The sequence below is a fragment of the Amblyraja radiata genome, chromosome 3 (assembly GCF_010909765.2).
Source record: "Amblyraja radiata isolate CabotCenter1 chromosome 3, sAmbRad1.1.pri, whole genome shotgun sequence".
NCBI lineage: Eukaryota > Metazoa > Chordata > Chondrichthyes > Rajiformes > Rajidae > Amblyraja > Amblyraja radiata.
Genome location: NC_045958.1, coordinates 124,138,455 through 124,153,688, shown reverse-complemented (window position 1 = coordinate 124,153,688; position 15,234 = coordinate 124,138,455). Strand labels below are relative to the sequence as shown.

The following is a 15,234-nucleotide window of genomic DNA, read 5'->3' as shown; positions in this document are numbered from 1 at the left end:
CAGTAACAGGATTAGTCCAAGTCAACATAAATTTATGAAGAGGAAATCATGCTTGACTAATCTTCTGGAATTTTTTGAGGATGTAACAAGTAAAATGGATGAAGGAGAGCCAGTGGATGTAGTGTATCTAGACTTTCAGAAAGCCTTTGATAAGGTCCCACACGAACAAGCATGTTCCTGTTAGAGTGAATGTGGGAGTCAGGAAGCTTCAATGCCGACAGTAATTGACGCTCTGGTTAGGGAAAAGGAGACCTGTGCCAGGTATCGGCAGCTGGGATCAAGTGTCTCCTTGGAGAAGATTTGGGAACTGAGGCGCATGGTTAAGGATGAAATCTGGAGGGCAAAATGGCAGCAGGAGTTGGCTCTGGCAGATAATATTAAGGAAATTCCAAAGAGATTTTATGTAAATTAAGGGAAAGAGGGGAATAGTGCCCCACAGAAACCAAAGGTGGCTCGGTGGCGCAGCGGTAGAATTGCTGCCTCACAGCGCCAGAAACCTGGGTTTGATCCTGACTACAAGTGCTGTCTGTACGGAGTTTGTACGTTCTCCCGGTGACCACGTAGGTTTTCTCCGGGTGCTCCTGTTTCCACCCACACTCCAAGGACGTGCAGGTTTGTGGGGTGATTGGCTTCTGTAAATTGTCCCCAGTAGGCACATGCCATGAGTAATTAGTCAGGGTAGGCAGACAGTCGGCTTTTAAAAAATCTTAAACCGCGCATGTGCAGATTGTTCTCCTCTCCGTAAGCTGCCAGTCGACTTTTATAAAGTCTTCAAATGCCTTATCTTTTAATAAAGTACCGTATTTCCCGGCAATGAAGACGCACCTGCATCGAAGACACACCCCCATTTTGAGTTGCTAAATTTTGGAAGAAGGCTGGCGGGCTCACGCTCAAAAAAATAAAAATAAATAAATAAAGTAACAATTCAATTTGCCCAAGGCTTCCAAATCTCCCTCATTCTGAATTACTGAATGGGTGTGGAGTGGAGGGTGATGGCAGGTGCAGAGATGTTGGGAAAAACGGGAGCACACCGGGACAACATGAATCAGTTGTGATCTTATTGAATGACAATACTAGTTCAAGGGACCAATTGACGGGAGAGTTCCTTTCACAGCATGTGGGGTGTCTGGCCAGGGGTTTAAAGTTGCGGGGAGGGCAGGAGCGTTGAGAAGGAGGGGGTTGGGGATCATGTCAGTAACCCACTCACTCATCGCTGCCGCGGCGCTCCAGGCGCGGAGCCACCGCCAAGTGGCCGGGGAGGGAAGTAGCATGGGTGGTTGCGAGCGGCTGCCGGGACCGCAGCGCCTTCTGCCGGCCCGCTCACCACTGGCAGTGCTCTCCGTCTGAACACCTCTCTCCTGCCGCTCGCCGGCCTCGCTCATGTCAGCCGTATCCCGCAAATCCTTAAATTCCGCCTGCCACCGGGAGCAGGACATGGCCTCACCTGCTGCGCTGGGTGACACTGCATGGTATAGGGTGATTTCACGAAAGGTCACTGGAGCGTAAATCCCCACTCACGTGACCGAAAATTTTAACTGGGGGACAAGCGTCACTTCCGGTACATGTTAGTGGATGGGAAAACACGCACTTTCACACCCGTTAAAAACATCGAAAACGGCCAGTTTTTTAGCTGCAATTAACTGTGCCAGTCGGGGTGACTGTGAGGAACAGCTACCTAAATTTACAGTCCAAAAAAAAGATAGAAACTAAGGTAAATACAAGAGGGAGCTGAAGGTGTCAAAACGGCGGAAGTTGATTGCGGACATATTTCGTGGAGATTTAAAGTTCCAAAATATCGGGAATTATCGCGTTTGCTCGCTGCATTTCATCAAAAGTGGCATTATTGACTTTGTTATCTTTATTCATTTGTTAGATGAAAAGTATTAAAAGTTAGAAACCCGTCAGTAAAATTGCAAAATCGCCCATGGTTCTCGGGTGGGTTTTAACATGCAAAATGAACACGCTTCTGAAGCTCCATTTACCATTTAAATAATCGTAAACTCTCAATGCGTTTGGAAATCAATTTTACTGAGATGCAAGCTTACGATTATTTAAATGGTAAATTTTACTGACGGGTTTCTAACTTTTAATACTTTTCATCTAACAAATGAATAAAGATAACAAAGTCAATAATGCCACTTTTGATGAAATGCAGCGAGCAAACGCGATAATTCCTGATATTTTGGATCTTTAAATCTCCACGAAAAATGTCCGCAATCAACTTCTGCCGTTTTGACACCTTCAGCTCCCTCTTGTATTTACCTTAGTTTCTATCTTTTTTTTTACAGTAAATTTAGGTAGCTGTTCCTCACGGTCACCCCGACTGGCTCACTTAATTGCAGCTCAAAAACTGGCCGTTTTCGATGTTTTCAACGGGTGTGAAAGTGCGTGTTTTCCCATTCACTAACATGTACCGGAAGTGACGCTTGTCCCCCAGTTAAAATTTTCGGTCACGTGAGTGGGGATTTACGCTCCAGTGACCTTTCGTGAAATCACCCTATTCACTGCCCGGCCGCGTCTTTCAATGTGGACCGGACAGTGAGGGGACCAGTTCAAGAGCAAAGATCATAGAGTGGAGCGGGTCAGCGGGCGATGGATAACAGGACAGCAGGCGGTAGAGCTTACTCCTGTGTCACCACGAACAAGGGACCAATTGAGGTTACTCGCACTGACACATGAGTAAGCTCCACCGCCCGCTGTCCTGTTATCCATCGCCTGCTGACCCGCTCTTGAGCTGGTTGCTGGCATGATCCGTGGGGGCGGTGGCAGTGGGGGTGGGGGAGGGTGGGGGTGGGAGTGGGGGGGGGTGTGGGGGCGGTGGTGGTGGGGGTGGGGGTGGGGTGGGGGCGGTGGAGGTGGGGGTGGGAGGGGGGGGGGGTGTTGGGGGGGGGGGTGGGGGTGGGGGGTGTAAGAGAAATAAGTCAAAATTCTTTTACACAAAGCTGGAGTAACTCAGTGGGACAGGCAGCATCTCTGGAGAGAAGGAATGGGTGATGTTTCAGGTTAAGTCCCTTCTTCAGACTGATCAATGGGTGATGTTGTCAGGTCGAGTCAGACTGAAGAAGGGTCTCAATATGAAACATCACCATTCCTTGTCTCCAGATTTGCTGCCTGTCCCGCTGAGTTACTCCAGCTTTTCGTGTCTACCTTGGGTTTAATCCAGCATCTGCAGTTCCCTCCTACACAAAGCCTTTTACACAGTGGTTGTCATTGGGGATTCACGTCCTGTGGTGGTGCTGGGGGCATGGTCCTCTCTGCCCATCATTGATGAAGGTGGAGCGATTCTGGGACCTCCTACACTTCAGGGTGGGCAGGACTGCTCCATGAAGTATCTGCTGCCTTTGTTCATTTGACAAGGGAGAGCCAGTGGATGTAGTGCACCTGGACTTTCAGAAAGCATTTGATAAGGTCCCACATAGGAGATTAGTGGGCAAATTTAGGGCACATGGTATTGGGGGTAAAGTGCTGACATGGATAGAGAAGTGGTTGGCAGACAGGAATCAAAGAGTAGGGATTAACGGGTCCCTTTCAGAATGGCAGGCAGTGACTAGTGGGGTACCGCAAGGCTCAGTGCTGGGACCGCAGCTATTTACAATATACATCAATGATTTGGCAGAAGGGATTCAAAGTAACATTAGCAAATTTGCAGATGACACAAAGCTGGGTGGCAGTGTGAACTGTGAGGAGGATGCTATGAGGATGCAGGGTGACTTGGACAGGTTGAGGGAGTGGGCAGATGCATGGCAGATGATGTTTAATGTGGCTAAATGTGAGGTTATCCACTTTGGTAGCAAAAACAGGAAGGCAGATTGCTATCTAAATGGTGTCAAGTTGGGAAAAGGGGAAGTACAACGGGATCTGGGGGTCCTTGTTCATCAGTCTATGAAAGTAAGCATGCAGGTACAGCAGGCAGTCAAGAAAGCGAATGGCATGTTGGCCTTTATAATAGGAGGAGTTGAGTATAGGAGCAAAGAGGTCCTTCTGCAGTTGCACAGGGTCCTAGTGAGACCACACCTGGAGTATTGTGTGCAGTTTGGGTCCCCTCATTTGAGGAAGGACATTCTTGCTATTGAGGGAGTGCAGCGTAGGTTTACAAGGTTAATTCCCGGGATGGCGGGACTGTCATATGCTGAGAGAATGGAGCAGCTGGGCTTGTACACTCTGGAGTTTAGAATGATGAGAGGGGATCTTATTGAAACATATAAGATTATTAAGGGTTTGGTCACGCTAGAGGCAGGAAACATGTTCCCGATGTTGGGGGAGTCCAGAACCAGGGGCCACAGTTTAGGAATAAGGGGTCGGCCATTTAGAAAGGAGACGAGGAAACACTTTTTCTCACAGAGAGTTGTGAGTCTGTGGAATTTTCTGCCTCAGAAGGTGGTGGAGGCCGGTTCTCTGGATACTTTCAAGAGAGAAGGCGTGGCCTATTGATGTGAGATAGAACGTACAGATAAACATCACCAACTGGAAATTCCAATCTATTGGCTTTGTGCTGATATCATTGCTAAAGCTGAATCATTCTACACCCCAACACAGAACCACCAGGAAACACTTGACTTGCCTTGACTTGACACCTGCCAATGTGGACAATTCCTGGTGATCCCATGGGACATCCCACCATCCTGGTCCTTGTGAGACCATGGCAGTCACACAAACATTTGTCACCAAATCCTTCCAAACTCATAAACTGTGACTGACGAGCAACTTTGGTTTAGTGTTATTACTGCCATGTGTGGGGGTCGACAGAAGCCTCCTTGTACTGCCATGTGTGGGGGCCATGACAGAAGCCTCCTCATGGTGATCCCCAGAAACGACAACACGGTGAACTCCGTGACGCGTCCGGTGACCAATTCTGTCAACGTTGGATGACGACAGAAGCCAACAGCGAGCTACACGTCGTCTGACACACGAGCGAATGAGTGAACTGTCGTGTGTACTGATCACTGTGAGAAGCTTTGTTTTGTATGCGGAGGGGGGAGGCTTCAGGCAGTGGCCTGGGGGGGGGGGGGGGGGCTTTCTGGAGGGCTACTATGGGTGCTGTGGGCCGAAGGTATCCAGAGAGCTAGTATGGACATTGTGGGCCGAATGGATTCTTGCGTTAGTCCTGCAACTGGGGATGGGGAGGCTTCAGGTGGGGGCCGGAGGGAGCGTTTTGTATCCGGGGGGAGGCGGCTTCAGGCAGGGGCTAGTGGGTGGGGGGGGGAACTGCCGTGGGACATCCCACCATCCTGGTCCTTGTGAGACCATGGCTAAGTTTGTAGATGAAACTAAAGTGGGTGGAATTGTTGATAGTGAAGATGGTTATCAAAGATCAAAGATTCCAGCATCTTCATCAGCTGGGAAAATGCACTGCAGATTGGTTAACATAGAAACATGGACAATAGGTGCAGGAGTTGGTCATTCAACCCTTCGATCCAGCACCGCCATTCAATGTGATCATGGCTGATCACCCACAATCAGTACCCCGTTCCTGCCTTCTCCCCATATCCCTTGATTCCGCTATCTTTAACTCTCTCTTGAAAGCATCCAGAGAACTGGCCTACATTGCCTTCTGAGGCAGAGAATTCCACAGACTCTCTGTGTGAAAAAGTTTTCAATATGATCATGGCTGGTCATCCAAAATTAGTACCCCGTTCCTGCTTTTTCCCCATAGCCCCTGATTCCTTTAGCCCTAGAGCTAAATCTAGCTCTCTTTTGAAAACATCCAGTGAACTTGCCTCCACTGCTTTCTGTGGCAGGGAATTCTAAAGATTCACAACTCTCTGGGTGAATTATTTTTCCTCATCACTGCTTGCTGACAGACCACAGACAGTAAGAGTTGGCAAAAACTCATCAGAGACCACCATTATGAACACCGGGGTCCCACAGGGATGTGTGCTGAGCCCTCTGTTGTTCACGCTGATGACACATGACTGTTGTGCCAAACATAATTCGAACCACATCATCAAGTTCGCAGATGACACAACAGTAGGTCTCATCAGCCACGATGACGACTCAGCCTACAGAGAGGAGGTACAACAACTCATCAACTGGTGTGACATCAATAACCTTCAACTCAATGTCAATAAAACAAAAGAAATAACTGTGGACTTCAGGAAGAAACAGATAGCACACACCCCACTCACCATCAATGGCAGTGCAGTGGAGTCTGTGAAAAGCACCAAGTTCCTGGGAGTGCACATCACAGATGATCAGACATGGTCCACCAACACCATCTCCCTAGTCAAGAAAGCACAGCAACGCCTCCACTTCCTTCGACGGTTGAGGAGAGCCGACCTCCCCCCCTTCTGCCCTCACCACATTTTACAGGGGTGCCATTGAGAGCATTCTTACCAGCAGTCTCTCAGTCTGGTATGACAGTCGCTCTGCTGCTGACCAGAAGGCCCTACAGAGAGTGGTGAGGACAGCGGAGAAGATCACTAGATCACCCCAACCAGCAATCCAGGACTTATACCCATCTCGCTGTCGCAAGAGAGCAACCAATATCATCAAAGACACCACCCACCCAGCACACAAACTGTTCACCCTCCTACCATCCGGCAAGCGCTACCGCAGCATGCGGAGCAAAACCACCAGATTCAAAAACAGCTTTTTCCCTCAGGCCATCAGACTACTCAACACACTCAAGAAAATTCCATGAACATTACACAAACAAAGACCAACTGACTGTCAAAATAACTTTAACTCAATGTCTGCAGTATGCTATTTGCACTTTTCTATATTGCACCTTTTATTATTGCACCTTAATAACATACCTCAAAATGTTACTACACTCTGGCACACTGTGAATATTGTATATAATGTATATGTCCATTGTCTATCTTTATTGGTTTATAGTCTGCCTGTGTTATAAATATTACTTGCACATTTGGAGTATGGGGAAACGCAATTTCAATTCTCTGTGTAACTACTTGTTGCATTATTTGAATTGACAATAAAGTTTACTTTGACTTTGACTTTGACTTGCTGTACCTGCATGCTTAGTATCTGGTTTAGTTTTAAAACTGTTTATTGCTGCATTCTTTGCATAGTACTAATTTTGCACACTAATCTCTTGTGTGGGGCCTTGTCAAAGGCTAGATACACCACATCCACCGTTCTCCCTTATTCATTCTACTTCTTACATCCTCAAAAAATTCCAGAAGTTTAGTCAAGCATGATTTCCCCTTCATAACTCCATGCTGACTTTGACCAATCCTGTCACTGCTTTCCAAATGCGCTGCTATAACATCTTTAATAATAGACTCGAGCATCTTCCCCATTGCCATTGTAAGGGTAACTGGTCTATAATTCCCCGTTTTCTCTCTCCCTCCTTTCTTAAACAGTAGGGTTACATTGGCTACCCTCCAGTCCGCAGGAACTGATCCAGAGTCGAGAGAACATTGGAAAATGGTCACCAATGCATCCACGATTTATAGGGCCACCTCCTTGAGTACTCTGGGATGCAGACCATCAGGCCCTGGGGATTTATCTGCCTTCAGTCCCAACAGTTTACCTAACACCATTTCCTGACTAATGTGCATTCCCTTCATTTCTTCCCTCCCACTAGATCCTCAGTCCCCCAGTATTTCTGCGAGATTTTTTGTGTCTTCCTTAGTGAAGACAGAACCAAAGTACTCATTTAACTGTTCAGCCATTTCCTTGTTTTCCCATTATAAATTCACCAGTTTCTGACTGTATGGGATCTACATTTGGCTTCACTAATCTCTTCCTCCACATATCTAAAGAAGCTTTTACAGTCAGTTTTTATATTCCCTGCAAGCTTTCCTTCTTGCTCTTGTCCCCCCTCTTAATTAATCCCAGTTTGCTGCTTCCTCTGGCCAATTTATATGAATTTTCCTTGGATTTAACACTGTCCCTAATTTCCCTCGTTAGCCACGGTTGAACCGCCTTCCCTGTTTTATGTTTACGCCAGATAGGGATGAACAATTGGTGAAATTGATCTGTGATCTTTAAATCTTTGCCATCGCATCTCCACTGCCAATCCTTTAAGTATAATTTGCCCGTCTATCCCAGTCAATTCCCAAGTCTTACCATCAAAGTTACCTTTCTTTAAGTTCAGGAACTTGTCTCCCAATTAACCGTCTTAATGCAGAATTGTACCCTATTAGTCACTGTTGCCCGAGGGACTTGGCACCACAAGATCGCTAACTAATCCTTCCTCATTACACAATACCCAGTCTAGGATGACCTGCCCTCGAATCAGCTCCTCCACAAATTGGCTTAGCAAACCATCCCGCAAACATTTATTGCGTAATAAAGCACCAAAGAAGACAAGTTTGTTTGGTAACGATTATATAAATTTGACTTAATTACTTCAATGAAAATGTCCCGGTGGCCCAGCATTTCTACTCCCCCCTCCCATTCCGAATCCGACATTTCTGGCCTGGGCCTCCTCCATGGCCAGAGTGAGTCCCACCACAAATTGGAGGAGCAGCACCTCATATTTCGCTTGAAGTTTACACCCCAGCGGTACGACCATTGACTTCTCCAATTTCAGGTAGTCCCTGCTTTCTCCCTCCTTCCCCTCCCCTTCACAGCTCTCCCTCAGCCCACTGCCTCCGCTTCTTCCTTTCTTCTTCCCGCCCCCCCTCCCCCTCCCCCCACATCAGTCTGAAGAAGGGACTTGACCCGAAACGGCGCCTATTCCTTCGCTCCATAGATGCTGCCTCACCCGCTGAGTTTCTCCAGCATTTTAGTCTACCTTTCTTTAAATTCAGGAACCTGGTCTCTCAATTAACCGTGTCACACTCCATCTTAATGCAGAATTCTACCCTATTACTATCACTGTTGCCCAAGGCACTTGGCACCACAAGATCACTAACTAATCCTTCCTCATTACACAATACCCAGTCCAGGATGGCCTAACCTCGAGTTGGTTCCTCTACAAATTGGTTTAGAAAACCATCCCGCAAATATTTATTGCGTTATTAAACATCAAAGAAGACATGTTTGTTACCGATTATGTAAATTTGACTTAATAGTTCAATAAATATGTAGGTTAGTGATTTGCCTCCAACCAAGGAGCCTCACCCTTGATGTATATCTGAGTGGCTGAGCCAGCTTCATCAGTCTACAAATATCTTGACATACAGACCTGTAGCAACTTGCTGCTCTACAGCTGACTTACATCAGATGTCCCAACCCAGCGATCAGTAGACATATATCGCCAGGACTCGCACAAGGTGGACCACCCTCTATTCATCTGTTGCCGCCACAAGTGATTTCTGCTCTCCGTCTCATCCATTGATCCAACAGGTAACTGTGCGATTGTCATTAAACCGCTGAGCTTGGTGGCAATGAGTTAAACGCTTATTCTAACGTTGAATTTATTTGATTCTGCCCACAAAGCAGATCAAATTAAAACGAACCTTTACTGAACGGGACATAAGGTGTTTGATAATCTGATCATTGTATTCTTGCTGTTTATATGAATGATTAATTTTTATATCAGCATTTATAAACACATTGTTTCCTTCATTGAGTTCAATGCAACTTAAATGCAAGAAGATATGGAGAGGTAGTGAAACTGATGAATGACTACACAACATACAAACCGAATACACAGGAACTTAACTAATTGAAACTTCTCTGAACATTTTGCTTTTAAAATAATTTTGAGAAGCAGCCTTGAATACAGACTTAGCAAGAGCACTCTTGCCTCAGTTGTTGGACAAAAATCATGAGTTTTGTGGAACGAGTTTAACTGGTTTAATTTGTCGTTGGATGAGCTATTTTCTCTACGTCATTCTCTGTGAAAGACAATACCTAACTCTAAAACAACCTTGTTCATTCTGACAGTTGTGCATGTAGGCACAAACGACATGGGTAAGAAGAGGAAGGAGGTTCTGCAACACAAGTATAGAGAATTATGCCGGAGGCTGGAAAGCAGGACCTCCAGGGTGGTGATGTCTGGTTTGCGTTCAGTACCTCGTGCTAGTGGGGGCAGGAACAGGGAGATGGGGGATCTGAATGTGTGGCTGACGAGTTGGTGCAGGGGGCAGGGATTTAGAATTCTGGACCAGTGGGATCTCTTCTGGGGCAGGGGTGACCTGTACAAAATGGACGGGTTGCACCTTAATTAGAGGGGGAGCAACATTCTGGTGGGCAGGTTTGCAAATGCTACACGGGTGGGTTTAAACAACAGGGTGGGGGGGGGGTGGAGTCAACAACGTGGAAGCGAACGCGTGCTGTTAACGGGAAAGAGAGCGCAGGAAAGGTCACGGAAGTCTCCAGTAATAACATGATAGAACGTTTATAAAGGGGGAAGGGAGTAAGGTCGGGTTAAGTTGCGATGGTTGTGAGAGGTGGTCAACACTGAAGTAAAGGTTTTACATTTGAATGAATGTTGCATAAGGAACAAGGTGGATGTGCTTGTTGCACATTAGGACATTGGCAGGTGTGATGTTGTTGGCATTACGGAGACGGATCGGAGCTGGGAACTGAATATTCAGGGTTTTACATGCAATCGCAAGACAGACATGTGGGCAGAGTGGGTGGGGTAGCAGTGATGGCAAGGAATGGCAAAGGGTGACATAGGATCAGAAGATGTAGAGTAGTACTGCTCTCTGGTTGTGGTAGGATGGTTCAGTTGCCTGATAATAGCTGGGAAGAAACTGTCCCTGAATCTGGAGGTGTGCGTTTTCACACTTCTGTACCTCTTGCCCGATGGGAGAGGGGAGAAGAGAAAGTGACTGGGTGAGACTGGTCCTTGATTAAGAAAAAAGAAACAGTCGTGATGGATTTTTAGATCTGAGTTTGAGTCGAGTGTGTTTAATTGTTGCATGTACTGTAGGCAGTGCAGTCGCAACGGTGTATACATGTATGGGGACAAGGCAGACAGACAGGCCTGGACATCATTACTAACAGCAGCAACCCTCCCCATCACCAGTGGAGTCACTTCCTTCATTCATCCTTTAACCTCACTCCTGTAGATGCTGATTTTACAGCATTTAAACAGCTTCTTAGACTTCTAGAAATTAATTCTCCATTTGCAGCGGAGTAGCTGGGCGGCACGGTGGCGCAGAGATAGGGTTGCCACCAGAGACCCGGGTTCGATCCTGACTATAGGTGCTGTCTGTACGTAGTTTGTACGTTCTCCCTGTGACCTGCGTAGGTTTTTCCGGGTGCTCCGGTTTTCCCCCACACTCCAAAGGGTTGTAGGTTAATTGGTTCTGGAGTAACTCAGCGGGTCAGGCAGCATGTGTGGGGATCATGGATAGGTGATGTTTCACAGAGTGCTGGAGTAACTCAGCGGGTCAGGCAGCATCTGTGGGGAACATGGATAGGTGACGTTTCACGGAGTGCTGGAGTAACTCAGCGGGTCAGGCAGCATCTGTGGGGAACATGGATAGGTGACGTTTCACGGAGTGCTGGAGTAACTCAGCAGGTCAGGCAGCATCTGTGGAGAACATGGATAGGTGACGTTTCACAGAGTGCTGGAGTAACTCAGCGGGTCAGGCAGCATCTGTGGGGAACATGGATAGGTGACGTTTCAGATTGGAACCTTTCTTCAGACTTTGAAAAGGTCTTCCAAAAATTCTGGATTGGGTTCTGCACAGGTTCTTTATAATTTTCTGAGTCGATGGAAGGCAGTATATAAATACAAACTATGTTTTCTTTAGTGTAAGAGGAATTGTGAAGTTGAAAGACTATTTTAAGGCAGCAAATATGTGCTGGAAAATACTAAGGGGCAAACGCCCTCTCAGATTGCAAACAATAGTCTCACACACCCTGGAATTAGTGCTCTATTTGCCTGATCTCTGTACCTTTATAAATACATGAACTAACAATCGGAAAAAACAATGTCACTAGTTTAATGCCACTTATATAACAGCAGGAGAAATAGGTCATAGATCTGGAATTCCCTTCCAGCTATGGCCTATCCCAGGAGAACAGCCAGGGGCCAGCAGATGACACAAAGCTGGGTGGCAGTGTGAACTGTGAGGAGGATGCTATGAGAATGCAGGGTGACTTGGACAGGTTGGGGGATTGGACAGATGCATGTCAGATGAAGTTTAATGCATATAAATATGAGGTTATCCACTTTGGTATCAAAAACAGGAAGGCAGATTACTATCTAAATGGCATCAAGTTGGGAAAAGGGGAAGTAACCATATAACCATATAACAATTACAGCACGGAAAAAGGCCATCTCGACCCTTCTAGTCCGTGCCGAACACGTATTCTCCCCTAGTCCCATATACCTGCGCTCAGACCATAACCCTCCATTCCTTTCCCGTCCATAAGTACAACGGGATCTGGGGGTCCTTGTACACCAGTCTATGAAAGTAAGCATGCAGGTAGAGCAGGCTGTGAAGAGAGCGAATGGCATGTTGACCTTTATAACAAGAGGAGTTGAGTATAGGAGCAAATAGGTTCATCTGCAGTTGTATAGGGCCCTAGTGAGACCACACCTGGAGTATTGTGTGCAGTTTTGGTCCACTAATTTGAGGAAGGACAATCTTGCTATTAAGGGAGTGCAACGTAGGTTTACAAGGTTAATTCCCGGGATGGAGGGACTGTCATATGCTGAGAGAATAGAGCAGCTGGGCTTGTATACTCTGGAGTTTAGAAGGATGAGAGGGAATCTTATTGAAACATATAAGGGTTTGGACACACTAGATGCAGGAAACATGTTCCCGATGTTCTGATGTCTGAAGAAGGGTTTCGGCCCGAAACGTTGCCTATTTCCTTCACTCCATAGATGCTGATGCACCCGCTGAGTTTCGCCAGCATTTTTATGTAACATGTTCCCGATGTTGGGGGAGTCCAGAACCAGGGGCCACAGTTTAAGAATAAGGAGTAAGCCATTTAGAACGGAGACGAGGAAACACTTTTTCTCACAGAGAGTGGTGAGTCTGTGGAATTCTCTGCCTCAGAGGGCGGTGGAGGCGGGTTCTCTGGATGCTTTCAAGAGAGAGCTAGATAGGGCTCTTAAAAATAGCGGAATCAGGGGATATGGGGAGAAGGCAGGAACGGGGTACTGATTGGGGATGATCAGCCATGATCACATTGAATGGCAGTGCTGGTTCGAAGGGCCGAATGACCTACTCCTACACCTATTGTCTATTGTCTATTCTCTATAACATAGATCAGTACAGCACAGGGCGAGGCCCTTCGGCCCACATGTGTGTGTGGAACATGATGCCAAGACGATCTAATCTCCTCTGTTTACACATGTTCCATATCCCTCTTTCCCTGCATGTCCCCCTGTTTGTGGTTTATATCAGTGATTTGGATGAGAATGCCGACGGCATCATTAGTAAGTTTGTAGCTGACACTAAAGTCGGTGGTGTCGTAGATAGCAAAGATTGTTCTCCAAAATTACAGCAGGATCTGGCCAGGTGGGCTGAGGAATGGTCAATGGAGTTTAATGCAGAGAAGTGTGAGGGGTTGCATTTTGGGGATATATAATGGGCAGGACCTACACAGTGAGTGGCAGGGCCCTGGGGAGTGTTGTAGAGCAGAAGGATCTAGGAATGCAGGTGTGTGCAGGAAAGAATTGCAGATGCTGGTTTAAATCGAAGGTGGACACAAAATGCTGGAGTAACTCAGCGGGACAGGCAGCATCTCTGGAGAGAAGGAATGGGTGACGTTTCGGGTCGGTTCTTCAGAAGAAGGGTCTCGACCCAAAACGTCACCCTTTCCTTCTCCCCAGAGATGCTGCCTGTCCCGCTGAGTTACTCCAGCTTTTTGTGTCAATCTTCGGTTTAAACCAGCATCTGCAGTTCCTTCTTCTGCAATACTTCAACTGCAGCCTGAACAAAGTCCTATAAAGCTGCATAGTCACTGGCTGACTCGTATACTGAATGCACCGACCAATGAAGACAAGCTTACTGTATGCCTGACTGACCACTCTGTCTACTTGTGTTGCCACTATCAGGCAGATATGGAGCCTGAGACCCTTGATCTCAGTTGGCAAATACCAGCTGGCAATTGGCCTCCCAGATTAAACACCAGTCAGGTACACCTCCTTATTGTTCCATGTGCCTGATCTCAATTTGTTGACAACAATCAGATCAAGTTTCCCACTAGGTTAATGCAGCTTATGTAACAGTGGAAGAGGCGGGTGATGGGTGACTGAGACACAGGTCAGGAATTCCCTTGCAGCCCTGAGCTGTCCCAGGAGCGGCCCGTGCGGCCATGATGGGACGTCAGCATGTGGGCGGCTGTGGACAGAGTGACCCCACAGTGAATGTGGACACACAGCCTTGTCCAGTGTCCAGAAACCCCCAGCGATGTGAGAAACCCCTCACACACAGGGAGCTCCCACTGTGTGGCAACTGCTGGTCACATGGACTGCCATGGAAGATTGCAACCTTCACGTGGTCCGCCCTGTTTCGACTAATGCAATCAACTCGACGTGCACAAACGGAAGATCAAATAGTACAAGTTGTCCAACAACTATAGGCTGTGCACGCCACACGAAATAAGAAGTCACATGGACTGAGGTACACACACAACTTCCTACGGCTTCTAAACAAGTTGCTGGTGATATCTATCCCTAAGAACCTGAAACATTTGGCCATCTCTTCGTTGGTGCCATCAAAGGGCTTTGTTTCCTGAGTCAATCACAATCTCCCTTGTCCTGCTGACATTAAGGGAGAGGTTGTTGTCTCATCATCCGGTTATGATGTTTCAAACTCCTTCCTGTATTGTAATGACTCAACTATGTCCTCTGGCAATTCGTTCCATATAGAGGCACATCTTGACTAATGTAATAGGCCACTTACATAAACTCGTACTTAAGGAAGCAATTCTTTCAGCTCACTGATGCCCATGTGGTCTCCACCTCGCAGCTCCCCCATGGTCTCCACCTCGCAGCTCCCCCGTGGTCTCCACCTCGCAGCTCCCCCGTGGTCTCCACCTCGCAGCACCCCCGTGGTCTCCACCTCGGAGCTCCCCCTTGGTCTCCACCTCGGAGCTCCCCCGTGGTCTCCACCTCAGAACTCCCCCATGGTCTCCACCTCGCAGCTACCCCATGATCTCCGTGGCGAATAGTAAATTCACACGTGTGCCATAACTTATCCGTTTCTGACATGTAACATCTGACTTACTAACAAAACACAATATTCTAAATGTGGCCTCACCAACATCTTATACAACTGCAACACAACCTCTCAACTTCTATACTCTGACTGATGAAGGTCAATGAAAGCCTTTTTGACCACCTGATCTATCTGCGATGCCTCCTTCATGGAACCATGCTCCTGTACTCCTAGATCCCTCTAC

General features: G+C 47.1%; 1 protein-coding gene across 1 annotated transcript in view; it reads left to right on the top strand.

Annotated features, from left to right (window-relative positions):
• LOC116971607 (transmembrane protease serine 11D-like) overlaps positions 1 to 15,234 on the top strand; it is a 72,330-nt gene that overhangs the window by 2,544 nt on the left and 54,552 nt on the right. Inside the window, exon 2 of the mRNA XM_033018842.1 lies at positions 14,802 to 15,002. Within this exon, the coding sequence (XP_032874733.1) occupies positions 14,802 to 15,002 (201 nt within the window). The remainder of the gene's footprint in view (positions 1 to 14,801; positions 15,003 to 15,234) is intronic.